Source organism: Carassius carassius, chromosome 37 (assembly GCF_963082965.1).
Source record: "Carassius carassius chromosome 37, fCarCar2.1, whole genome shotgun sequence".
Classification (NCBI taxonomy): domain Eukaryota; kingdom Metazoa; phylum Chordata; class Actinopteri; order Cypriniformes; family Cyprinidae; genus Carassius; species Carassius carassius.
In genome coordinates this window covers 28768629-28794591 of record NC_081791.1, presented here as the reverse complement: position 1 = coordinate 28794591, position 25963 = coordinate 28768629, and the positions used below count along the sequence as shown (strand labels likewise).

Here is a 25963-nt window from a genome sequence, read left to right as displayed (position 1 = left end):
GTGCTGTCAAACAATTAATCACGATTAATTGCATCAAAAATAAATGTTTTTATTTACATAATATATGTGGGTGTACTGTGTATATTTATAATGCATACATTTAAAATATATGCTGTTTATATATGAGAAAATACATTATATGAATATAAATATATACATGCAAATATTTTCAAAATATATACTGTATGTGCGCGTATAATACAATACAATCATATATTATGTAAACAAAAACTTATTTTGGATGTGATTAGTCGCGATTAATCATTTCACTCATTTTAATTTGACTAAAAATAGTCAGAGGAGGATGTTTATTTTTAATATTACATATATTTTGATATTTTGTTTATGCTGTTGTTGCTTTCCTCTGTGTGGTGGGATTTTATTTATTATTATTTCGGGTTATTTTATTTTATATTTTTATATTATTAGTATTTATTTTTTGACTTTGTTTAATTTCGGTTTATTTTATTTGTATTTATTTGATGACTGTATCTTTGTTCGCCTGAGGAGGGATATTTCCCGCCGGATCTGGCTTCCCGCGCTCAGTCCGCAGTGGGAGCTAATGGAGGCGCGATGTCTCCGTTTCCCGACGAGGTGGATGTTTTTACAGGGCCTCACTGGCGCATGAAGCACCTGGTGGGGCTCTACAGCGAGAAGGTTAGAGTCTGATCCGTTAATCTGTTATTTTACCCACTGAGGGAGTTTTTAAAGTCGTTTAAAGGTGTGTTTGAGGAGCGCTAATCGTTAGCAAGACGGCTAATACACTGACATCAGCGTTTAATGTGTACGTCTGACAACCGTCTGATCTCAGATCAGCGCAAACACTTTATTTCATCGTTATTTATACATATTATGCTCAGTTTAGCACATTCGTATCAATGGACAGAAGCTATGAGAGTTTAATAAGAATCTCTGATCTCAGATATGTTTAAAACACGTTATCAAATGCCATATAATCATCATAACTCGCATACGGTTGCATTAAAAGCCCATTTCTGATCTCAGATCTTTAAAACACGTGTTTTGCATTGACTAATACGAATATAAACACTCCAAACTCCTCTTAACCCACGTGACACACGGAACTACGCAGTGTCTGAAAGTGTTGCGTGTCGAAATATACTGAAAAATTTCTTTTCGATCGATTTATTGATTTACTGACACTATGAACCGTGTAATCTGTGTGTTAATATGTAACACAGATGTGAAATACGCCACATTCAGTGTGTGTGGTCTACAATCAGATCATTTTTTCGAGATTGAAGCACTTTAAATGTAGTTTATGCGCTGCAGATGAATATATACGACATTGGACAAGTTTTGCATGGAGTGTGTGTAGCTTTGAAACCTGCATTGAGACACACACACACACACACACACACACCCTGATTATGTAAGATGACTCCACACACAGACTCACACACACACACACACACACACACACACACACACACACACACACACACACACACACAGCTGCAGTGTTGACTGTGTCTGAACTCATGACACACATTGAGTGTAATATAACACTAATGCTCCTCTGATAGCAGTGTAACGATCAACGCTGATCTTCTCAATCGTTTAGATGCCACACACACACACACACACACGAGATCAGGGACCGCCGTCCTACAAACACATACATGTTCATGTGTCAAATATTATTTGGAAAATATTTGGTTTCTAAAATAGTACTTTTTTTTTTTTACCCAATTTACTACTGTACTCTACTGTTATGTATCATGTATTCAATTTGTATTTACTTTAATTTGTTGATTTAAAAAAAATGGTCAACATATAAAAAATATATATTTTTTTTGTCTATTTAGGTCTTTAGTTATTTTCTGTTTTTTCTTTTAATCAGATTTTTCCTATTTCTATTTTGATATTTTGCTTACCAGCATTTTTTAATTTAGTTAGCTAGATTATATTTAAAATGTGTTTTTGTTGTATTTGTTATACTTTAATTGTTTCATCATGAAAACAGCCTACGATGCTGACATGACATTACATAAAGATATTAAATAAGCACCACATAGTTATTTCATTTATGTAATTTATGTTCAGTTAGTTTAATTCCTTTTATTATTTATCTATTTTAATTTGTTTATTCTTATCTTTTTTATCAATGTATTTTATTAATTTGAATAATTTACTACATTTATTGTATTTTTTGTTATTATTCATCTCTTTTTATTTGTCTGCTTTATTCAAATTTCTACATATTACATTTTTGTTTTAATTTAGCCAAGTCATTTTTTTTGTTCTTTAGATTCGTTTATTTTTCATTGTTTATTTTAATCAAGTTTTTATATTTTTCAATAATATTTAATTTATATAATACTCTCTCTCTCTCTCTATTTATTTTTTTAATTTAAATCTATTAATTAATTTAGTTAGATCTTTTTCTTATTCATTTATTTCCAGACCTCAGTGTGAATCCCCTGGTCTAGAGGACTATAATGGCAATATTTGACAATCATTTCCGAGTCACAGATGAATCCGTCAGGTTCATAGTCCTGAGTCTGTAATCATGTTTTCTCTGAGATGGATGAGAGATGCTTCACTGCCGTGTTTGGTGTGTTTCTCTTCTCCACAGCTGTCCAACACCAACTTCTCCAACATCAGGGACTTCCGCTCGTTCCTGCAGTCGCTCCTGGCCACGTTTCAGGAGTTCAAGATGCACGAGCAGATCGAGAACGAGTGCATCATGGAGCTTCTGCAGGAGCGCAGTCAGACCGTGTATCACGTGCACGCCGATAACAAGCTCTCAGAGATGCTGTCGCTGTTTGAGAAGGGGCTGCGCGGTGTCAAGGTGTGTGTGTGTGTGTGTGTGATAGTGCTCATACCTTGTTTATGCACTTATCACTGTTTATGTGAAACCTGGAGCATGAAGCCAGTCATTTAAACTGATAAACATGCATATTACTAAGCAAAAATGAAGTTTCGATATATTTACGGTAGGAAGTTTTACTAAATATCTTCATGGAACATGATCTTTACTTAATATCCTAATGATTTTTGGCATAGAAGGAAAAATGTATTATTTTGACCCATACAATGTATTTTTGGCTGTTTAAGACTGGTTTTGTGCTCCAGGCTCACATATTATAGTTAGTTAAAGCTAAATAGTTAAAGCTACTTGATGTAGAATAAAGTATAAAAGAAAACGTGGCGAGGCAACAGTTCTCCTTGTCATTTAGATTATGGTATAATAAAATAAACTAAAACTGACATAAACGTACAAAAACTGCATTAGATGTATTTAGGAAATATATTTTTGTCAATAGTTTTTTGTTAAATTTTATTTTTATTATTGATCTATTTTTACTTGTTTTATTTTGGTCAAGGTTATTGTTTTTGTTTGTTTTTTTGTTCTAAATGTTTTTTAGTCATTTTTAAAATGTATTTTAATCTATTTATTCAGTTTATTAGTAGTTAGTTAATTTAACCTGCTGTACTAAAATAGCAAACTTAAAGTATGTATATAAGTATGTTTTTATCTTTTAATTATCCATTTTATTTATTTAATCCATTTATCCAATTAGTTATATTTCATGTTTTATTCTTTATTTTTTTTTATCTGGTTTGTATTTTTATTTTCAAATAGAAACATATTTAAACAAATATTGTATTCAATTATTATTATTTAATTTAGTTCTTTATTTATTTAGGATTTATTTTTATTTTCTGTTTTTATTTGTTGGTTTAAATCAGGCTTTTATTGATTTAGTGTATGTTTTTGGATTTTAATTGATTTAAATCTATTTATTCAGTTCGCTAGATGTTTAATTCTTTATGTTAATCTCATTTTTATTTTGTTTACTATACAACCATTTAAAAAAAATAACAAAAATGGAAAAAAAAAAATTAAACAAAATACTAAAATTAAATTTTAAAATAAAATGAAAGATATAAAAATAAAAACTGATGCAGTATTTCAAAGACTTGCTAATGCTAAAATAACATATTAATAAAAAATAAGGGAGAAACACAAAGTTTAGTCATTTATTTTAAATGGCCAGAGAAAAGCTTAAAAAATGGTAATGGATAAACATATAAATTATTATAAGAAACTATATTATGTATATTTTAAGTGGGCCACAGATAAAATGCTGTAATTTATTATTACTATTTTGTAAGTAATGAAAAGGCCAAACTTGCCCAATTTGGGGAATTTTCCACTGGGTTATTTACAGGGCATTGAGAAATCCTGCTCCGAGTTCCTGTCCGGAAAATGGAAAGAATGAAGAGACTGAGTGTCTGTAAACAGCAGGCGTATAATAAGAGCAGTTCTGAAATCAGTTCTCATCAGGGCTGTGTGTCTGGTTTATTCAGTAATGAGTGTGTTTCAGAGCGAGTACGAGCAGCTGAACTACGCGCAGCAGCTGAAGGAGAGACTGGAGGCCTTCACACAGGACTTCCTTCCTCATATGAAGGAGGAAGAGGAGGTGAGACTGCCCTTTCATCAGAGATACACACCGCACCAGCAGCTCTGCTCTCATCAATATCACCGCTTACACAGAACACTCACTACATGGCTGAATTATATCAGCTGCTCAGGACTTTATTTTTGTCTTATTTGTTTGGATTTTCATTTATTTTATTTTGTTTAATTTATTTGGATTTTCATTTATTTTATTTTGTTTTATTTATTTGGATTTTCATTTATTTAAATTTTTTTTTCTGTTTGGATTTTCATTTACTTTATTTTTTGTTATATTTGTTTGGATTTTCATTTATTTTATTTTGTTTTATTTATTTGGATTTTCATTTATTTAATTTTTTTTTGTCTTTGTTTGGATTTTCATTTATTTTATTTGTTGTTTTATTTGTTTGGATTTTCATTTTTTTTTTTTTGGATTTTCAGTTATTTTGTTTTATTTGTTTGGATTTTCATTTTTTTTTTATATTTTCTTTTATTAGTTTGGATTTGTATATATATTTCTTTCATTATTTTGTTCTTTAATTTTAAAGTATCTCCTGAGATTCAATTAATAATACTTCATAGGTCTTTATATGAATCCTTGTTTATTTTTATTTTTTTAATAATATTTGTTATATACTATAGACATATCATACAATTCTGTTATCTCATTCACTATGAATTTATTTTAAAAGCAATCAATTATTAATTCACTAATTAGATTTCAGCGAGAATAAGGAGTCTTTTATTACAAATGTATTAGTCGTGTTTGTATTTAATACCAGAGAGAAGTGTTCTATTTTAATTGTTTTAATTTTTAATTATTTCTAAAATATACACCAGCTTTCCAAAGTTTGGGTCTGCAACATTCTCCCGCTGACAAAGACTGCATTTATTTGATCAAAAATACACTGAAAATCTGAAATATTATTCAAATTTAAACCATCTGATTTCTATGTGAATATCTATTAAACCATTATTTATTTCTGTGATCAAAGCTGAATTTACAGCATCATTACTCCAGACTTGGTGCATTTAATTTGAGTAGAATATGTGTGTGTGTGTGTGTATAAATATATACATTACTGTTGTTGATAAAAGTACATTTTGCATGCCTCCCAAGTGCTTTACTGTCAAATGTGCATTACCAAGAAATAAACGTGTAATACTATAAAGAAGTGCAAAACAGAAGTATTTTTATGATGAAATGATCTATGTTTTTCCTGTGTTCTTGCGCCAGCGTCAGTGTTGGACTGGAGCCTGCAGTGGTGTGTCTGACGTGTGTGTGTGTGTGTGTGTGTCAGGTGTATCAGCCCATGCTGATGGAGTACTTCTCGTACGAGGAGCTGAAGGACATCAAGCGTCAGGTGATGCTGCAGCACTGGAGCTCTGCTGCTGATCTGCTGAAGGACCTGAACCTCTGGAGTCACGCCCAGGAGCTGCACAAGGCCTTCAAGTACTCCGACCACGAGAAGAGCGAGGACGGTGAGAGCACACTCATCTTCTGCTTTCAAACCATCAGAAACATCCACAGAAGGGTTTAGCCACAGACATCAGGATATTGTAGTCTTACTGTATTATTATAATAATAGCTGTATATTTGGATAGAAGCGTCTGCAAAATGACTAAATGTATAACAATCATTTGTATTATTTATTAATAATAATCTTTCATCTTTTTTTTATAGACTTATAGTAATTATTTGTAGTGTTTAGTAACGTTTCTTATTTTTTGTTGAATATTTTATTTAGTAGAACAACGACACTAATAATGATGATAATAGCTAGTGTTATTGTTATTAGAAGTAGTAGTGTTGTTATACTCTGGGTGTGACTATTATTGTGTGGTTATTGATATATGATCACAAATTATTTAATACAGATAAAAGCTATGATTAAATAAAATTACGATTTCAGTTTTGACAAGGATCATAATTATGATTTTTACCATAATTGCGCAATAAAAGTAGATAATAATAATAATAATAATAATAATAATAAAAATTCATGCAACTTTCTGAGTATAAAAAAAGATATTTATTTTTAATGAAATTTGATATTATTTAATAATAAAAGTATATTTTAGAATATTGGAATTATTAAAACAAGTGTCTTTGTGTGTATATATATATATATATATATATATGTGTTTTTTTTTTAATACATTTATTTTTGTATTTTTTTTAAGGAAACTTAGAAATGACATTTTGTGCCCTAACGAACATCAGTGGTCCTCAGTGTGACACATTTCTGTCTGAATATGAGTGTCCCTGCAGCACAGAAGCAGTCTGGAGTCTCTGGGGTGTATTCGTAGCAATAGACAACAATATATTTTATGGGTCAAAGTTGTAAATGTTTCCTTATGCCAAAAATCATTAGGATATTAAGTAAAGATCATGTTCCATGAAGATATTTAGTAAGTCTCCTACTATAAATACATCAGAACTTAATTTTTAATTAATAATATGCATTGCAAAGAACTTCATCTGAACAACTTTAAAGATGATTTTCTCCATAGTTAGATTTTTTTGCTCCCTCAGATTCCAGATCTTCTAATATTGTCCTCCTCACAAACCAGACCTCAGTAAATCTCACTGCTCCAGGGTCACAGTTCGTTCTGGCTCATGTTTTCCTGCTGTGCTGTTATTGATGGGATCTCACATGCTCTGTGTGACGCTGATTTCTCAATGTGTTTCCACACTGAAGTAAGGGTGAAGTTCCCGCTGTGGCTGTAGATGATGTGAGCTGTGCTGTGTGTTGTGTTGGTCAGAGCGGGGCGGCGGGCGAGCGTCTGCGTCCGTGTCCGTGCTGCCGCAGGAGCTGCTGCTGCGCATCTTCAGGCTCCTGGGACCCGAGGATCTGTGTCGCTGCGCTCAGGTGTGCAGCGTCTGGGCTCAGGTGGCCAAGACCGGATCCCTGTGGAGGCATCTGTACCCCGTCCGCTGGGCTCGAGGTGCGTAACATCTGTCTGCTCCATCACTGAACACCAGGAACTTGATCTGATCTGATCTGATCTGTTGCTGGACACTGCACAATGAGAGCCAGAGGATTGCAACATATCTGAGCTCATTATTTTAAGCTTATTATTTGAATAAATATATATTTATTTAAATACATAAAATACCTGTTTTTTAAAAAGCTTATTAGATGCATGATGCTTTTGAAGTCAGTGAGTCATTTATATTAAATATTATACATTTATTCAAATATATGTATAAACTTTAAAATGCATAATTGAATTTATATTTCTTAAATTTTTAAATCGCGTTAACATTTTTAATGTAGTTGTTATTTTGTAAGAACTTTAATATTATGTTCTATTGATTTGTGATATATAAAATGTATTTTCAACTTTTATTTTCTTTGTATTTTTTACTATTAGATGATACAGCGTTAATAAGAAGTTTGTGATTTTAATAATTGTGATCTCAATGTTTAGCAAAAGTATTGTACTTCTATGGGTCATTATTCAGCAATAAGACCAGTAACCTGAAAATCAATCAATAAACACAACATAAATATTGTACATTTAAATTTTGTCACTTTGTCGCCCTCTTGAGACCACACTTGGATCGGTAAGTTATTTAGAGCAATGTTTCCTAACCATATTACAGAATTGGAAAGTTAATAAAAACAACTATAACAAATATTTTCATAATTCTAAAACTTTAATGAATTATATATATATATATATCACACATCACACAATACAGACCAAAAGTTTGGAAACATTACTGTTTTTAATGTTTTTAATGTTTCTGCTCAAGCCTTCATTTATTTGATCAAAAATACAGAAAAAACAGTAATATTGTGAAATATTATTACAACTTAAAATAATAGTTTTCTATTTGAATATACTTTAAAAAATAATTTATTCCTGTGATGCAAAGCTGAATTTTCAGCATCATTACTCCAGCTTCAGTGTCACATGTGACATCAGTCGATCACATGATCATTTAGAAATCATTCTAATATTCTGATTTATTATGAGTGTTGAAACAGTTCTGCTGTCTCATATATTTGATCAATAAAAGGTTAAAAAGAACTGCATTTATTCAAAATAAAAAAAACATTTCTAATAATATAATTTCTTTACTATCACTTTTTATTAATTTAACACATCCTTGCTGAATAAAAGTATTGATTTTATTTAAAAAAAGAAAGAAAGAAAAAATGACTGACCCCAAATTACTGACCAGTAATGTATATTGTTATTAAAAAATATTAATATTTTAAAAACATAGCTTCTTTTTTTAAACTTTTTATTCATCAAAGTATCCTAAAAAAGTATCACATGTTCTGAAAAAATATTATTAATATAATAATAATAATATTATATTATTTCCAACTTTGATAATGAATCATCATATTAGAATGATTTCTAAAGGATCATGTGATAATGATCCTAAAAAATCAGCTTTGCATCACAGAAATAAATGATAATTTAAAGTATAATACATTTAAAAACAATTATTTTAAGTTGTAATAATATTTCACAATATTACATTTTTTTCTGTATTTTTGATCAAATAAATGCAGGCTTGATGAGCAGAAGAAACTTTTCAAAAACATTAAAAATAGTAATGTTTCCAAACTTTTGGTCTGTACTGTATATATATATATATATATATATATATATATATATATATTTCTATTAAAATAAGAAGTAGTAAAATAATTTAAACAGTTATTGTTTAAAAATATATATATATATTATAATAATAATATATATATATATATATATATATATATATATATATATATATATATATATATATATACTTTTTATTTTTTATAATTCTAAAAGCTTAATTAAAATACTACATTGTCACATTTACATTTAGTAATATGCAAGTGCTCTAACAAGTCAGCTTATTTTATTTTATTATATAATGAATAAAAAGAAAACTGATAGAATAAAAGAATACAGCAAGTTACTGTTAGAGGACTTTTTTTGCTTTTGATAATTGTATAATAGATAAAATGTAAACAAATAAATATAATACAAAAAACTTTTTTTTTGCAAGTCTAAAAAGGGCATGTTTTTTTTTTTTTTTTTTTTTTTAAGAATAGTTGGTGCTAGATATATAGGCTCGAATAAATATAATGCGAGTTATTTAACATTTTCGGTCCAGTTTAAATGAGAAAGATAATGTTGCATTATGGGATGCATGTGATCTGTGTAGGGGATTATTACTGCGGTCCTCCGGGCGACTCGGACCAGGAGCCGGACGAGGATTGGGTGAAGAGTCTGCAGGACGAGGGTCGAGCCTATCAGGAGTGGGACGAGGACGCAGACGTGGATGAATCGGGTGAGTCTCAGAGCTTTCCTTCCCATGATCCTCCGGGCCGCAGCTCAGCCGTGTGTTCCTCTGTGTGTTCAGAGACGGCGCAGGAGGACGAGTCTCCAGACATTCGTGCGGTTCAGAGAGAGAAGAGGCTGCTGAATGGGATGATCCAGAAGCTGCTGCCCTCCGTCGGTGCGTCCGTGCGCTCGCTCAGTCTGGCCTACAGCTCCACCGTCTCCAGTAAGATGGTGTGTACCTCTGACGTCAGACCGCAGGGTCGTCAGGTCACCAGGAACAACACCGAACGTGTCACGCGTCCTTTATTCACGGCAGGGAGCGAGCGTGCTTTTCTGACATTTCCAAAATACAAACCTTACAAATCATGAATCCGAAAGTGTACAAGCAATTTACACACACATTGTTCTGCTTGTGTTTTATAATTGTTAAATTATTATGAAGTATAATCTGTGAGCTAACATGATGGTGATATTGTTTTTGTAGGATAACTTTGACTGTTAAGCATATTTACTAGTCTGTCCTTCTAAACGTTATACTTTTTTATTATTATTACATTTAGTTAATAGATGTTGTTTTTATTTCCTAAAAAAGGTTTAATTTGTGACCTGCAATCTAATCTAATCATCATCATTATTATTATATAATACTATATTTCTTATATTTTATGTCTAGGAACTATTACACTATTATGAAACATTTTTGAAAGATAACTGACTTAAGCATATTTTCCTGCTTTGATTTTTTGATTACATTTTTTATTAATACATTGAATTAATACTTAATCTGTGAATTACATAATATAATTATTAAATTAAATTTTATATTCTATTATACATTTTTAGGAAATATCGTTATTATATTGTTTTTGTAAAATAAAGGACTTAAGGATATTTCCTGCTTTCATTTTTTTAATTTTTTATTATTATATATTTTATTAAAAATTTTTTTTTTTTTTTAATTATTTGTTAATTATATAATTTAATTATTACATTTTTGTATTCTATTACATGTATTCTATTACTATATTTTTAGGAAAATAAAAAAAATTTTTGTAAAATAAAGGACTTAAGGATATTTCCTGCTTTCATTTTTTTAATTTTTTATTATTATATATTTTATTAAAATTTTTTTTTTTTTTTTAATTATTTGTTAATTATATAATTTAATTATTACATTTTTGTATTCTATTACATGTATTCTATTACTATATTTTTAGGAAATATCGTTATTATATTGTGTTTTTGTAAAAAACCTGACTATTAAGCATATTTTCCTGGTCTGTCCTGCTGTTATCTTATTAATATGTTATTCATTCATTATTATTATTAAATGTAATTCATTCTACTTGTATATTATACTGGATTAATTATATTGTTATATATATATTTTTTTTAATGTATTCCTCGATGCTATAATGCCATTTAAATAAATAGGTAAATAAATGCGGTGATTTGTTCTTCCAGGTGCGACAGATCCTCAGTTTGTGCCCAAACCTGACTCACCTGGATCTCACGCAGACTGACGTCTCCGACTCGGCCTTTGACAGGTTGGCTCTTCTTCTGATTTATTATTTTCATAACCACACTCGTGTGTATTTGTTAGAATAGCTCCCTGATTTTATGGAACCCATTTGTGGAGTGCTGCTTTAAAACATGAGACACCAGTGAAAACATTATAATTTCAGAAAAGTAATCCGTTACATCAATAAAGTAATTGAAATAGTTACGCTACTTGTTACATTTTAATTAGGGTAACTTGTAACCCATTACATTTCCAGAGTAACCTTCCCAACACGGTTTATTTGAAATCATGAATATTACAACTTTCCGTTTTTTTTTTTTCTTCTCAGCTGGGCGGAGTTCGGTGTGTGTCGTACTCTGGAGCGGCTGGATCTTTCGGGATGCGACAAAATCACGGACCGCACACTAAAGATCCTGTCGCTGGGATTGGGCCACTTAACATCGCCCAGCCCGGATCGTGGAGCCAAGCTGCTGAAAGCCCCGCCTTCTCCTATCAGATTCCAGGACGAGTGTTCCCTCCCACCAATGGGACGCAGTTGCCAGGATCTCATTTTCAAGCGGAGACCTGGTGGGCGTGGCTCCGGCTGTGGCCCCGCCCATGTATGGGTTCTCGACCCGGCAAAACTCGCTGACATCGAGGATGCGGCCGATTGGAGCAGACGAGGGGGTGTGTCTGTACAGGAAAATGGGCGTGGCTGCATTTTAGAGCCAAAGGGAGGCGGTGATTCATGCTGCTGTGGGAGGAGCCAGAGGTGGAGCTTCAGGACTGGTATTAGCTCCTCCCCCTGGCAGTACGGCGAGGCCCTCTGTGGTCACTCGACCTGCTGCACCTCTGACACGGCGCTCTGGACTACGAGAGAAGCGCACTGTGACCTCCAGGCCACCGGGGGCAGTGTTGAGTTTCGGACTAAATACTCGTTTGAGGGTGAAACTTGCCCTGAGCGTCACAACAGGACTGACCAATCAGGAGCCTATCGGGCACTCAGGTTCCTCAGCCTGTCTGGATGCTATCAGATCACAGATCTCGGCCTGAGGTACGAAATAAGTGCTCTCTCGTAAGTGATTTGTCATCATAATGCCACAGTTTCAGTAGTCAGTGGAAATACCGGAGAAATGTCATGATTCTCTGTGCTATTAAATGTGTTCCTTTATTCATAAAGTTATATTAAATGTTAACAAGACTGTGTCTGAAGGTTTGTGTTTGTTGCAGGTGTCTGTCTCAGCGTGGTGGACTCCCTCTGCTGCTGCATCTCAATCTGTCCGGCTGTCTGCTCATCACGGGGGCGGGGCTTCAGGAGCTGGTGTCCGTTTGCCCCTCCCTCAACATCGAGCACTTTTACTACTGCGATAACATTAACGGTAACACACCGTCACACAGACAGAACACACAATGTCCAAACTGAGCTGCTGGCTTTCTGACAACCTAATAATATTAATAATGAGTAACACCTTAACTTAAGGAACAAATTCTCATTATTAACTAGTTGCTTATTGGCTTGCATATTACTAGTATATAAATTGTTTATTAGTACTTATAAAGCATATATTCATATTATTGCGCACGACCATATTTTAGATCCTTTAATCCTACTCTAAACTACCTTACTGTTAAAAACCCGAAAATTAAGATTTTTAAAGCAAAAGTTGCAGTTGATAGTTAATAGTAAAAGTTGGGGTAGATAAATTATTATTTTTTTTTTAAATAATTTATATGCACACATCATTATGTATGCTGTATTTATTTTTATATATATATATATATATATATATATATATGCATGTATATGTGTGTGTGCGTATATACACTCTTAAAATCCCTATGTTTATGCTTAAATGTGCTTGGCTGACAAAAACATTTGTGAATCCTTGTTACATGAATGTATGAAACTGTAAATGACTGTAATGCACACAAATCCACATATGAAGTCCCAAGTATGACGGGATCTTGGTAAGTAAAGGGTGGGTTATTATGAACTCTGTCTTTGCATTGCATTGCATGGGAGTTTATTGCTTAGTTGCATTTTATTATCTAGATTTAGCATGTTTTGTGTTTATTCCTGTGTCCTCGAACCCTCCTCTCCTCTTGATTCCAGCTCTAGATGTATGCTTTATTTCTCCCAGTTGACCTATGAACACACACTGTTAGTTCCAGCACATGAATTGAAAGCTTATGTGAATTTCTCTGTGGTTCTGCAGGTCCTCATGCTGATAAGGCCAGCGGGTGTCAGAATCTGCAGTGCGGCTTCAGGGCTTGCTGTCGATCCGGAGAGTGATGCTCTTTTCTCTGTATTTATCTCTCTTTAACCCCCCCTCCACCGCTCGCCCCGCATCCCTCTCTCATCCCTCATCCATGTGCACTTTAATCGGGGAAATCGGTTCAAGATGCTCTTCGACGCAATTTGATTTCCCTCAACCCAAATTGGTGAACCAATCCACTTCATTGCAATCTCTGAGAAGTATTGTGAAGGAACTGAATGATGTATATTTGTAAATAATTCAATTGTCCACAGGCTTCTTTCCAGTCACATGGGATGAATTTTGAGTGCTTTACGGTGTTATTGTGTAGGGTTTTGTTTTGAGTGATTCTCCCAGGTGCGTTTAGAGTCTCGAACGCCTCCGTCTCTAGCTCAAATCTGACTTCACTGAACCGTTACTTTAGGTTGATGTTAAAATCACCTGCTTTGGTTCCCCTACTCTGGATAAGTTAATAAGCCCGAGTTCACAAGCTCATTGAGTTTGTCAAATGATGCAGGTGTTTTGGAAAACAACCAGAAGCTGTGTGTTATTGTGTTCATAACCTGACGAATGATTGGATGATCGCCAGATATTCTCTTCAGCTCCATTGAGCGAAACATCATCTGTGACTAAATATCTGGCAGGCATGTCAAACTAGGAGCGTTTTCCCAGACTTCCAGCGTTGGTTGGTTAAAAAAGTGGTTTGTGAACTGTAGTAAGTCCTGGGTCTATTATACTCATTAATTCTCCACTCATTCTTCAGAATAATTTTTTTTTGTAGATGCTGCATGATCTGTTTCTTTTGGGTTCTCAGCTGACCATTAAAAGCACCTTGAGATAACATTTGTCTGTGTTGAAGTGTTTATTGAGCATGGGGTTGTCAGACTTCCACCAAACGAATCAGTGATGACCTCAAACCTGTGCAACAGGAAGTTTGAAAATGCACACGTGTGAATAAAAGAGCTGCTCTTTGACTTGGAACAACGAGGGGATGAGAAAATCAATTTGAACTTTTGTGCGAACTTCAAGAATTAAATTCCCATTAATTAAATCTTTCAAGTTTTTAACCATGTATGAAAAGCAACCCCCTTATTTGCAATGTGTAACGATGTCTGGTTAAGTTCCACATCATTTATAAAATATTACTACTTGCTTATAAGGCCCTTAAAGGTCAAGCTCCTGCATGCATAACTAGTCTTCTACTACAATCCATCACGCTCCCAAAGGTCACAAAACTCTGGAGCTTTTTTGCATTTGGCTCCCAAACTCTGGAATAGTCTTACTGATGATGTTTAGGGTTCAGACACACTCGGTTTAAACCTAGATTAAAGACTCCTCTCTTTAGCCAAGCATTCACATAATGTATCTCATAACCTTGTACTTCAGCTATATCTGAGCAAATGCACACTTTCATTTCTCATGCTTGGTTGGAAAAGCAGCTACTCTTAATTTGGTCTTTATTTGCTTCGGTTTCTGCCATGGTATTTGGATCCCAAGGTACCTAGCTTCAGTCTGGATCAAACCCTTAAGAAGATTTGATGTGGCTTAATGGTTAGAGAGTTGGACTTGTAACTTGAAGGTCGCAGGTTTGAGTCTGGAACAACATACAGAAGCACCAAATCACAGCATATAATCATTGCAATTAATAGTGTTCACCGTCTTTTGATTATGTGTAATTCGTAACTAACTGCATGCTTTTCACTGTACATTCCTGCCATAGTCACCACTAATAACCTACTCCTAGATATAATGTAGAAACTTAACACTTTCTGCAAAGCTGCTTTGCAACGATTTGTATTGTGGAAAGTGCTATACAAATACACTCGAATTGGTTATTTGGGAATCTGCAGACCTTTTCAAAAGTTGTTGGACACATGTAGGATTTTGTAAATCCCAAGTGTCCCACTTAACAAAACTTTTGCATTTCCTTGAAATTTTCCATGGAGGTTTGTGAGGAAATGCAACGTTTCTTCTGGGGCATGCAAAACATTTGAGTGAGAATGCACAAGCATTGAAATGCTATTTTTCCTCCAATTTCATATTTTTTTTCCTATCATATGTCTTTAAGGTCGTACAGATTCCATATGAAACTATTTCAACTTTAGCAAATTTACCAGCGGTACATTCAGTTCTTACCAGTACTAACTGTATGTCAGTGACTGGTTGCTCTGAAACTCCTGGGTGTCTGTGATTAACAGGTTTGTATCGATCCATCAGTAAAACACTCTTGGTTGGTCTAGTTCTTGTAGGACATTAGTGTAACAAATGGGTCTTATACTTTAAACTACTTTTTTTTTTTTACGCATTTGTGGACCAAATTTGCTCAACTTTTTTTTTACCTGCTGAGAATATCCTGGTTGTTTCCAGTCTCCAAATGTCCTTTATATGTGCTGTTAATGAGGTGAGGGACTTGATCACTTCTCCAAATGAAAACTGGGGGTTAGTTGTCAGGCTTTGGAAGTCATTAGAAGTCGGCCAGCGGGATTGGACCTCCTACAAGTTTTGAAGATAATCAGGAGAGGAAAGAAGCGATCTACAACAGATTAAGAATAAGTTATTTTGGTAGCCACTTTTTAACTAAAGTGTAGTGTAGTAAATGGTTTGCTCTGTGATGGGATTAAATAACCAACCGTCTGATAAAAAGCCCTAAGCGTGAGTCACTACATCAACATTAGCTGAAAGACTTTGATGATACAATTTGTCGATCATAAATAATGCAAGCTTTGTTTCAAGATTGTAATAATGCATTTATTAAAATAATTTCTTGGTGTGTTTTGAGTTCTGGTGGTGCTTTTACCTGGAGAAAATAGATGTGATCATCAGTATGTGAAAGCTGCTCCACCTCGGACTGCTTTCTCTTCAACTTTGAGATCTCCTTTTCCAGACCCTCCAAATGTCCCTGAATCCGGTTCAACTCTGTGGTCATCTGACTTTGGACCAGCGTAATCATATCTTTGTGGCTTCTCTGTATAAAGCTGAGCAGTTCGGTGAAGATCCTGTCACCTTCTTCCTCTGTGGCTCGAGTCGGGTTCTGTTTGTTCTTGTTCTTATTCTTATTTTGGGTGAATTGTGTTCATTTTCTGCGACACTAATGGCATCAAGTGGTTTCACCCGACCAAAGACACCGAAGTTGCAAAGACTAAAGTCTCAAATCAAGAGATATTCTTTATCAAAGTAAAGACTTGTCCATGCTCTCCTAAAACACCTCGTTTAAACACGCCCCCACATCTCTACATCACTATGTGGAAATATTAGCGTAATGCCACCCAAATGTGTGCACACAGAAAGAAGGCGTGGTTTCAGTAACACAGTGTTGAAGCAGTCATGTCAGGGAGATCTAGGAGAAAACAAAAGCACTTTATTTGTTCTTCTAAAAGTAGATGCATTTAGGAATCTTTAAGATTACTAAAAACAGAACAGTGATGCATTTTATGGAAAACCGTTTCGTGAACCTAGGAGAGGAGGTCATTCTGACTTTGCTACGACTTCGCTATAATATGGCACTTCTGAATCAGCGTTATATTTCTGACGAGTGCTTGGGGTGTTCGTCCAATCACAATGCACTGGGTCAGTTGGCCAATCAGAGCAGACTGCGCTTGTCAGAAGAAGCGACTTTGTAGAAAACGATGCGTTTGAGAGAGGCGGGACATAGAGTAGGCTACCTAATAATATCATGTACAGTATTTGAAAAATAATGTGTTTTTTGAACATTAAAGCATGTCAACATATTCTGTTACACCAAATACACAAAATATTGATCTTCAAAAAAAAAAAAGCATCATATGTCCCCTTTAAAAGCAAAGTTTTTTTTTGAGCAACATCTGCTTTATAGTAGTGGATCCAATCCATAACATCAATCTCTCACCAAATTCCTGATTATGAATCAAACTGCAGCTGGCTGTTCTCCAAACAAATTCACCCAACCAGTCAATCGACTAACTTCAAACGTGTATTGCCAAAAATAACAATCGTCTCTCTTATTGTCATCGTCTTTCATTGATTTCAATCATTAAGTCTTTGTTCGGAAGAGTTTACAAAGTCTTTTTTGAGCAACATCTACTCTGTGGTAGTGGAACCAAGTCCATACCAACAATCCCTCATCAAAATCACCATTTGTTAACCAAACTGCCACTGGCTATTCTCAAACATATCCACACAACCCAGGGCTGGCTCTAGGTTATTTGGTGCCCAAGGCGAGAGATTCTTTTTTTTGGAGTTCTCCAGTGACGTCCACCAGTAAGTGTGCTTTCCCCACATTCAGTTCATTGTGCAACCTGAGGTGAGTTTCACAGTAAGACGCCAAACACACCAGACATGTTTTGATGGCTTTCTCTTTCCTATCACTGCAAGAGTCACACTCCACATCATCAGCCTGCTCCGTCTGAAGTCCTGTCCTCTCCAGTGCCTCTGCAACACAAGCAACAGATTTGTCTGGATCTGATACAGAAGCACTGGAATCATCCAGATCTGCACTAGGAGCATCGTATTCTTCTGGATCTGTGGCTGGAGACTTGGATGTTTTCAGATCTGCAAATGGAGCCCTGGTTTCGTCCAGACCTGCAGCTGGAGCCTCAGATTCTTCTGGATCTGTCTCATATGAGGAATTCTGTTTACACCGAGGGAAGCTGGTTTCCTGCAGGTCCTGGAGGCAGACGGAGCACACGCGTGAGTCCTGTTCATCTGCCATTTGCATGGAGAACAAGGAGCTCGCTGTTAAAGGGACTCTACAAACAGTTTAGTTTCGTTTCTTTCTTTTCCTCGTGCTTGTTTGTGGGTGGGACTCTCTTATGTGTGTGTGCGGCCACAGATAAAGAGACAGAACTGAAACTTGCTCTAATGTGAAACACAGAGAGAGAGACACACGGTTGCTTGCCAAGATGATGTAATTTGTGTTTATTAAAGTAATACCAGACTAACCAGCTAGTTAAATGAATTTATATATAGGACTGCAGAGGAGAGACATTGTACCATCATATGGTTTCAAATCTCTTTTCCATTGCTGTGTAATCAGAATCAGAATGAGCTTTATTGCCAGATATGTTTACACATATGAGGAATTTGTTTTCGTGATAGAAGCTCCGCAGTACAACAGAATGACAGCGACAGAACAAAAAACACATTATAAAAGAAAAAAATACAAATAAGTAAATAAGGAATGACAATATACAAATTGACAATTGTATGGCAGGTATATTACAAAAAGCAGTTATGTATGTACAGGTGTATTATGTGCAAAATGTAAGTGTACACTAAGTATGTGTGTTAGATAAATAAATAATTAAATAAATTACTGCTTTGCACACTCTTGGCATTCTCTTGATGAGCTTCAAGAGGTAGTCACCTGAAATGGTCTTCCAACAGTCTTGAAGGAGTTCCCCGAGAGATGCTTAGCACTTGTTGGCCCTTTTGCCTTCTGTCTGTGGTCCAGCTCACCCCTAAACCATCTGGATTGGGTTCAGGTCCGGTGACTGTGGAGGCCAGGTCATCTGGCGCAGCACCCCATCACTCTCCTTCTTGGTCAAATAGCCCTTGATGCCTTCAGTGTGACTCTACAATTTTCATAGTCATGAAAATAAAGAAAACTGTTTCAATGAGAAGGTGTAGCGTCGACCAGATGCCAACAGTTCAAAGAGGGAGTGTGCTGGATGTGAGGGGTCCAGAGTGATTTTAACAGCCCTTTTGCTCACTCTGGATAAGTACAGTTCTTGAATAGATGGGAGAGTTGAACCGATGATTCGCTCAGCAGTCCGGACTACCCTCTGTAGTCTTCTGAGGTCCGATTTAGAAGCTGAGCTGAACCAGACAGTTACTGAAGTGCAGAGGATGGATTCGATGATGGTGGAGTAGAACTGTTTCAGCAGATCCTGTGGCAGGTTAAACTTCCTCAGCTGGCGAAGGAAGTACAACCTCTGCTGGGCCTTTTTCACAATGGAGTCAATGTGAATGTCCCACTTCAGGTCCTGAGAGATAGTGGTGCCCAGGAACCTGAATGACTCCACTGCAGTCACAGTGCTGTTCATGATGGTGAGTGGGGGGAGTGCAGGAGGGTTTCTCTTGAAGTCCACGATCATCTCCACTGTTTTGAGCGTGTTAAGCTCCAGGTTGTTGAGAGTGCACCAGACAGCCAGCTCTTTAACCTCCTGTCTGTAAGCAGACTCGTCACCGTCCTGAATGAGGCCGATGAGTGTGGTGTCATCTGCAAACTTCAGGAGCTTGACAGAGGTGTGCAATCATTAGTGTACAGGGAGAAGAGCAGTGGGGAGAGAACACAGCCCTGGGGAGCTCCGGTGCTGATTGTACGGGTGCTGGATGTGTATTTCCCCAGCCTCACTAGCTGCTGCCTGTCTGTCAGGAAGCTGTTGATCCACTGACAGACGGAGGTGGGCACGGAGAGCTGAGTTAGTTTGGGCAGGAGGAGGTTTGGCATGATCGTATTAAAAGCCGAGCTGAAGTCCACAAACAGGATCCTCACATAGGTCCCCGGTCTGTCTAGGTGTTGCAGAACATAATGCAGTCCAATGTTTACTGCATCGTCCACAGGCCTGTTTGCTCTGTAGGCAAACTGAAGAGGATCCAGCAAGGGTCCAGTGATGTCCTTCAGGTGGGCCAGCACCTGTCTTTCAAATGACTTCATGACTACGGATGTTAAAGCCACAGGCCTGTAGTCATTTATTCCTGTAATTTTGGATTTCTTTGGGATGGGGATGATGGTGGAGCGTTTGAAGCATAAAGGGACTTCGCACAGCTCCAGCGATCTGATGAAGATCTTTGTGAAGATGGGGGCCAGCTGGTCAGCACAGGATTTCAGACAGGCTGGTGTAACACAATCTGGGCCTGCTGCTTTTTTCCTTTTCTGCTTCTGGAAGACCTGGCACACCACATCCTTGCTTAATTGTATTGAGAAGAAAAGTAAGATGGACATTTTACATCTTAAACCGTTGTTTCCCACTGGTTTTATTGTACTTTATTGAGCCATAATTTAATACTTTTTCTTTCATACTTTGTGTTCTGTTTAAGAAATGGCAAGGTTTATTCTTTGGTTCATGTCATTTCTCTGATCAACATCACTAGAATTATTTTAATGTTTTAAGATCAGTTTTAATAATTTGTGAATAGTTAAATTTTTCCAATAAAGTCCTGGTCTGTTGTTAGATATGTTTATGTAGACTATATAAATGCTGCATAATTAATCTTTGCATAATTAATAAAAAATAAAAAAACGTAAATATTTTCCCCAACATTAGAATTGCCTGTCTAAGACTTTTAGATGAGAAAACTTTATAAGAAATATTCTTATGAATCATGTATTTGTCATCTTTTATTAATAAATTCAAATGATAACTCTTTACCATGAAGGGAGATCATGTCAGCTCTCTAAAAGCTGGAGGTACAATGATGGTAATGCCAAGATGTACTGATGTTCACATGAATAAACGCTGAAGCGTGACTCCAGTTATTGTGTGACACGCCTCGTGTGTTTCTGAAACCTCACACACACACACACACACACACACACACACACACGCTGAAGATCGCCTCTGCTTCAGGTGAGTGGAAATACAGCTTCTCTCGATCAGCCGTGCAACAAAACTACTCATTTACAGTAAATACAATAGTGCTTTTGAACCATACTATAGTAAAGTACTTGAATTAATCTGTTGTGGTAATTCTATAGTTGCTATTGTAATATAACCAGATTACTTTACCCAATACTGCACTGTTTTTACAGCTATTATACTACAATAAAATACTGTAGTAAAAACCCAATTGTAATACAGTATTACCTTTTATCAGTTCATTACAGTATACGCTCTAGCATTCACTAATAAAGTGTCCTAAATATTAAATATATACAGTATGATGCACTTTCCTATAGTATTGTTCAAAAACACTAAAGTGTGTACTATAAATGAATATATAGTCCATTAATCAATATTTACCCAATTTTATGATGAATGTTGAATATTAAATTTGTTCTTTTTCACTGGCGTGTTTTTTTTTTTGTAGTGATTCTGCACATTTAAAAAATACTACAGTAATTTACAGTAAATAAACTATAGTGTTTTTAAACCATACTATAGTAATGTTTATTATACGGTATATGTTATATATATGATAGTGAATGCTAGAGCATATACTGTAGTGAAGTGATAAACTGTAATACTGTATTATACTACAGTAGTATATTGTAATATAAAATACTCTATAGTTGTAGAAAACAGTACACTGTTGGGTCATTTGTTTATATTACCATAGCAACTATAGAATTACCAACAAATTAATCCAAGCACTTTACTATAAAAAATTAATTAAATTAAATTAAAATAAAATGTATGTATTTATTACTTTACTATAATAAGGTTCAAATGCAATATATTATTTACAATAAATTACTCCAGTTTTTTTCAACACCGTTTTTACCTGTTCAGAAGCGGTTTATGTTTGATCTTGATTGTGTTGATCAGGTGTATTGAGATTCTGCAGTCAGACTGAAACTTCCAGATGAACCTGATTGTGTGTGTCCTGATGTAATGGTTTACTGAGTTCATGTCGTCTGACAGCTAATAGATTCTGTTCGTCAGGGTTGTGATGGCAGACACGGCTGTTCAGATGACTGGAGATCTAAACAACAATGAGTCCAGAGCACCGGTGTCCACCAGAATGTCCTTCTCATCGTCCAGACGAGGAGCGACCGTGAGCTTCCACAACATCAACTACAGCGTGAAGATGAAGAGCGGCTTTATGTGCAAGAGGAAGGTCACGCAGAAGAACATCCTCATCGAGCTCAAGTGAGTCTAGTGCTGTCAGATCTGATGCTGTTTGATCACAGTATGTTTCTGGAAGCACCCTAGTATAACAGTACTATGGTGGTACTGTGGAACAGGTTTTGTTTTTTTACATATTTTATGTATTTTTTGTATGCATGTTAATACAGTTAACAAAATTAACAGTAAGTTAAAATAAAATCATCTTTAACTGAAATAAAATGCAATATAAAAAAAGAAAAGAAACATTATTTCAGCTAGTTTCAAATCTTTAACTTATGTACTGAAAAACCTCAAACTAAAACTAAATTAATAAAAACTACAGACATATAAAAAAATTAATAAATGGCGAAAACACAACAATAAAATTACTAAAACTTTAACTAAAATAAAAATGCACAGAATAAAAAAAATTGTAAAAACTAATTCAAAATAAGAATAAAAATTACGTTTTAATAAAGTATAACTTATTTTTGTACATTATTAAATATTACAAATATGAGTTAAAAACTATATGGCATATAAAAAAAATTAAAATGAGAAAAGCACAGCAAAATTCCTGTTTAAAAAAAACTTAAACTAAAATTAATATTAACAGAGTGAAAAAAAAAACAGAATATAAAATAAAAGTTAAATAATAATAAAAAATATTACATAGTACTGCATAATAACATAAATATTAATACAAACTCTAATATCTTTAGTGTCTCAATAATAATTAAAACAACTTGGTTTTGCATGTTATTTTTTATTTTTTTGGTATGTTTTCATGTATTTTTAAAAAAAAATGTTTTTATAGTAATACTCATGCTTTTTTCTATAAAGGACTTTTGCAGGTTTATCTTGACTGTAATTATTAATGTAGTTGTCATAGAATCGGGTTTATTATGATTGAACATGTTCCTTTAAAAACTGTAGTTTATTTTAGTGTTCGTCGGGTGACCAGCAGGACTGCATCAGATCTCATGTTCAGACATGTTTTCTGCCTCGACTTTCATCTACTCTACCCGCTTAAAACAAGGAGTCGAGAAGAACAGTCACATATTTAGCCTCTGCATGAAGCTCATGTTCATTATTTGCTATAAAGAAAGAAATAGAGGTGATATTTGTGAGGTTGTAGGTCAGGGAGCATAAGTGTGAACATGTATTGTGATTGGAGGAAGAATGGAGATGTCTCAACAAACTCTTGTGACCTGCCTAAAAAAAAAAAAGACGTTTGCACGCGCTTCAGCATTGCATGCATGTTAATGCATTATTATACAAGCACACACACACTCAGACACACGTGCATGTTTACACTTTCATAACCTGGTTACATGACATATTCATTGACAGTCACTGCACAACACATGCACACATGCCTAAATCAGACATTTGAGCGGTTTAAACAGGGTCAGTGCATCTCTAGTTTTTGTTAATATTTTTGAATTTGTTTTTATTTTAGTTTTCTGGTTTCATTTTAATTTGAATTAAAGCTTTTGTGATTTTGTTGTGTTTTTGTCAATTATGTGAATATGTCTGCCTAGTTTTTATTCATTTTTATTTCAGTTTTATTTCAATTTTAGTACATAAAGTAAAACTACATGAAAATGAGAAATGTTTGATTTTTTTTAGGGCTTTATTTATCAAATATAATATTTTTTAAAATTTAAGTACATTTTATTTAAATATTTTATAAGGGCATGACTGTGATGGTAATTAAATAATATTACATTCAAATATTTTGCTAATAAATATGTAATTTATCAACATATATAATTTTATTCATATAATACATGCTTAAATCGAATATAAAATGACATAATATAATAAACTAAATGTTATATATGTTTTTAATGTTGTTTAAAATAATTGTAGATAAAGTATAGCTCATGACCCTTATACAGTGTTTGTGTGCTCTTCACCTGAGGTTGTCAGGTGAGTTTTATTTATTAACCCATGATTGTCCATGTGCGCTCAGCTGGTTTATTTCCTCGTCCCAACTTGTGTAATTATTTTATCTGTATCAGTCTGACACATGAGCGCAGATGATCGGCCCCTCATCTCATGAATATGAATGATGTCACCTTGCATTAGTATGTTAGTATGTAAACGTGAGCACTTGATATGTTCAGACAGCATCTGTTGCTGCTGTTGTTTTGTCCTGTAGTCACGCACATGAAAAATGTCTTGCAAAAAGAATGAGGCTCATCCGGTATCATCCAGAATCCTGTGTGTTTGGCTGTGATTTATGTGACCATGCGATGGTAATAAAACGTGGCGATTATAATTATGATGTAATTCTGTGTTATTTTGTCTAGTGGTATCATGAGGCCGGGACTGAATGCAATATTAGGAGCGACTGGGAGCGGGAAATCATCGTAAGAGCCGAACATAACACACATGATTATTTTTAATGATTAATTAATTAATTTAATATATTTAAAATATAAAAATGATAATAATAAAGTTGTATTCCTATTCATACCATTCATTTTTTATTATAATATGCTGACTTATTTATGTTTTGTATGTACTTATTTGTTCTACTTTGTTATCTGGCAACTGGACAACTTTGGAACAATATACTGATGTGAAGTTTTTAAAATATTTTATTAATATAAATATTCTAACAATGTACTTTTCAAATTGTTCTTTATTGATTTTACTTTCAGAAGTGCACACATGAAGTAATTTGAATTAATTTTAGTTATTTAAAATAAATGTTTTTTTTATAAAAACAATAATTATTATTCATTGATAAATTGTATTTTATACATTTAGAATGTAAAATAATAATTATTATTATTATTTGTGTATTTTTATGTCGATTTTTAAATATTATGTATATTTTATTCATTGATGTAATGCATTTAAAATAAAAAATACATTTAATACAAATTAATTTAAATTAAATTAATTTAAAATAAAATAAATGTATTTAAAATAGTAAATATTATTTAATTAATATGATTATTATAATAGTACAATATTTAGAATAATATTAGAATACTATAATATAATAAATATTGAGTGTAATTTAAAAAAAAAAAAATGTTTTGTATAATGTCTGTGTTTTACTGCAGGTTTCTGGACGTTCTGGCCGCTCGTAAGGATCCTGCTGGTCTTTCTGGAGAGGTTCTTATAGACGGAGCTCCACAGCCTCCAAACTTCAAATGTCTGTCTGGATACGTAGTGCAGGTATAAACCCCCCCCCCCCCCCCCCCACACACACACACACACAGTTACTACATTTCCTTTCTTCTGATCACTTAGTAAACAGTCAGTAGCAGCATTTTCTCCTCACGTCTGGAGCACAAATGCTGAACTTACACATTAGACGTCATGTTTGACTCTAAAAACTTAAGCAGTTAAAACAGAAAGATCGACTCGTTATTTTGTCAAATATGTATTACGACTAAGGGAATTGTGGGATTGCTGACTAAGATTAGAAGAGCTGGACTGTGTGTTTTGTGTTTTTTGCAGGATGACGTGGTCATGGGAACACTGACGGTTCGTGAGAATCTGCGTTTCTCAGCAGCTTTAAGGCTCCCGAAGTCGATTCGTCAGCGAGAAAAAGATGAGAAGGTTGAGAGACTCATTCAGGAGCTGGGATTGAGCAAAGTGGCCGATTCACGGGTAACAAACCAAACACACATTCATCCCACAGACTCCATGTGCAGCTAACAACTATTGCCATGTTGTTTGTTTATGAACTGATAAGTAATAATTA

The 25963-nt window shown here is 34.4% G+C and overlaps 2 protein-coding genes across 3 annotated transcripts in view; both read left to right on the top strand.

Annotated features, from left to right (window-relative positions):
- Positions 1–498: 498 nt before the first annotated feature.
- LOC132118595 (F-box/LRR-repeat protein 5-like) lies at positions 499–13664 on the top strand. The gene is made up of 11 exons (XM_059528545.1): positions 499–657; positions 2600–2815; positions 4356–4451; positions 5731–5911; positions 7196–7378; positions 9612–9737; positions 9810–9961; positions 11195–11277; positions 11581–12285; positions 12462–12610; positions 13448–13664. The coding sequence occupies exons 1-11, from the start codon at positions 574–576 to the stop codon at positions 13522–13524; spliced, it is 2052 nt and encodes a 683-aa protein (XP_059384528.1). The 5' UTR covers positions 499–573; the 3' UTR covers positions 13525–13664.
- An 8159-nt stretch (positions 13665–21823) lies between these two features.
- Positions 21824–25963, top strand: part of LOC132118599 (broad substrate specificity ATP-binding cassette transporter ABCG2-like) — a 60075-nt gene continuing 55935 nt past the window's right edge. The window contains exons 1-4 of one of the 2 annotated variants that reach the window (XM_059528551.1): positions 21824–22275; positions 24552–24611; positions 25317–25431; positions 25717–25869. In XM_059528551.1, the coding sequence (XP_059384534.1) occupies positions 22076–22275; positions 24552–24611; positions 25317–25431; positions 25717–25869 (528 nt within the window). In that variant the 5' untranslated portion in view covers positions 21824–22075. The remainder of the gene's footprint in view (positions 22276–24551; positions 24612–25316; positions 25432–25716; positions 25870–25963) is intronic. The other variant, XM_059528550.1, reaches the window with a different exon arrangement.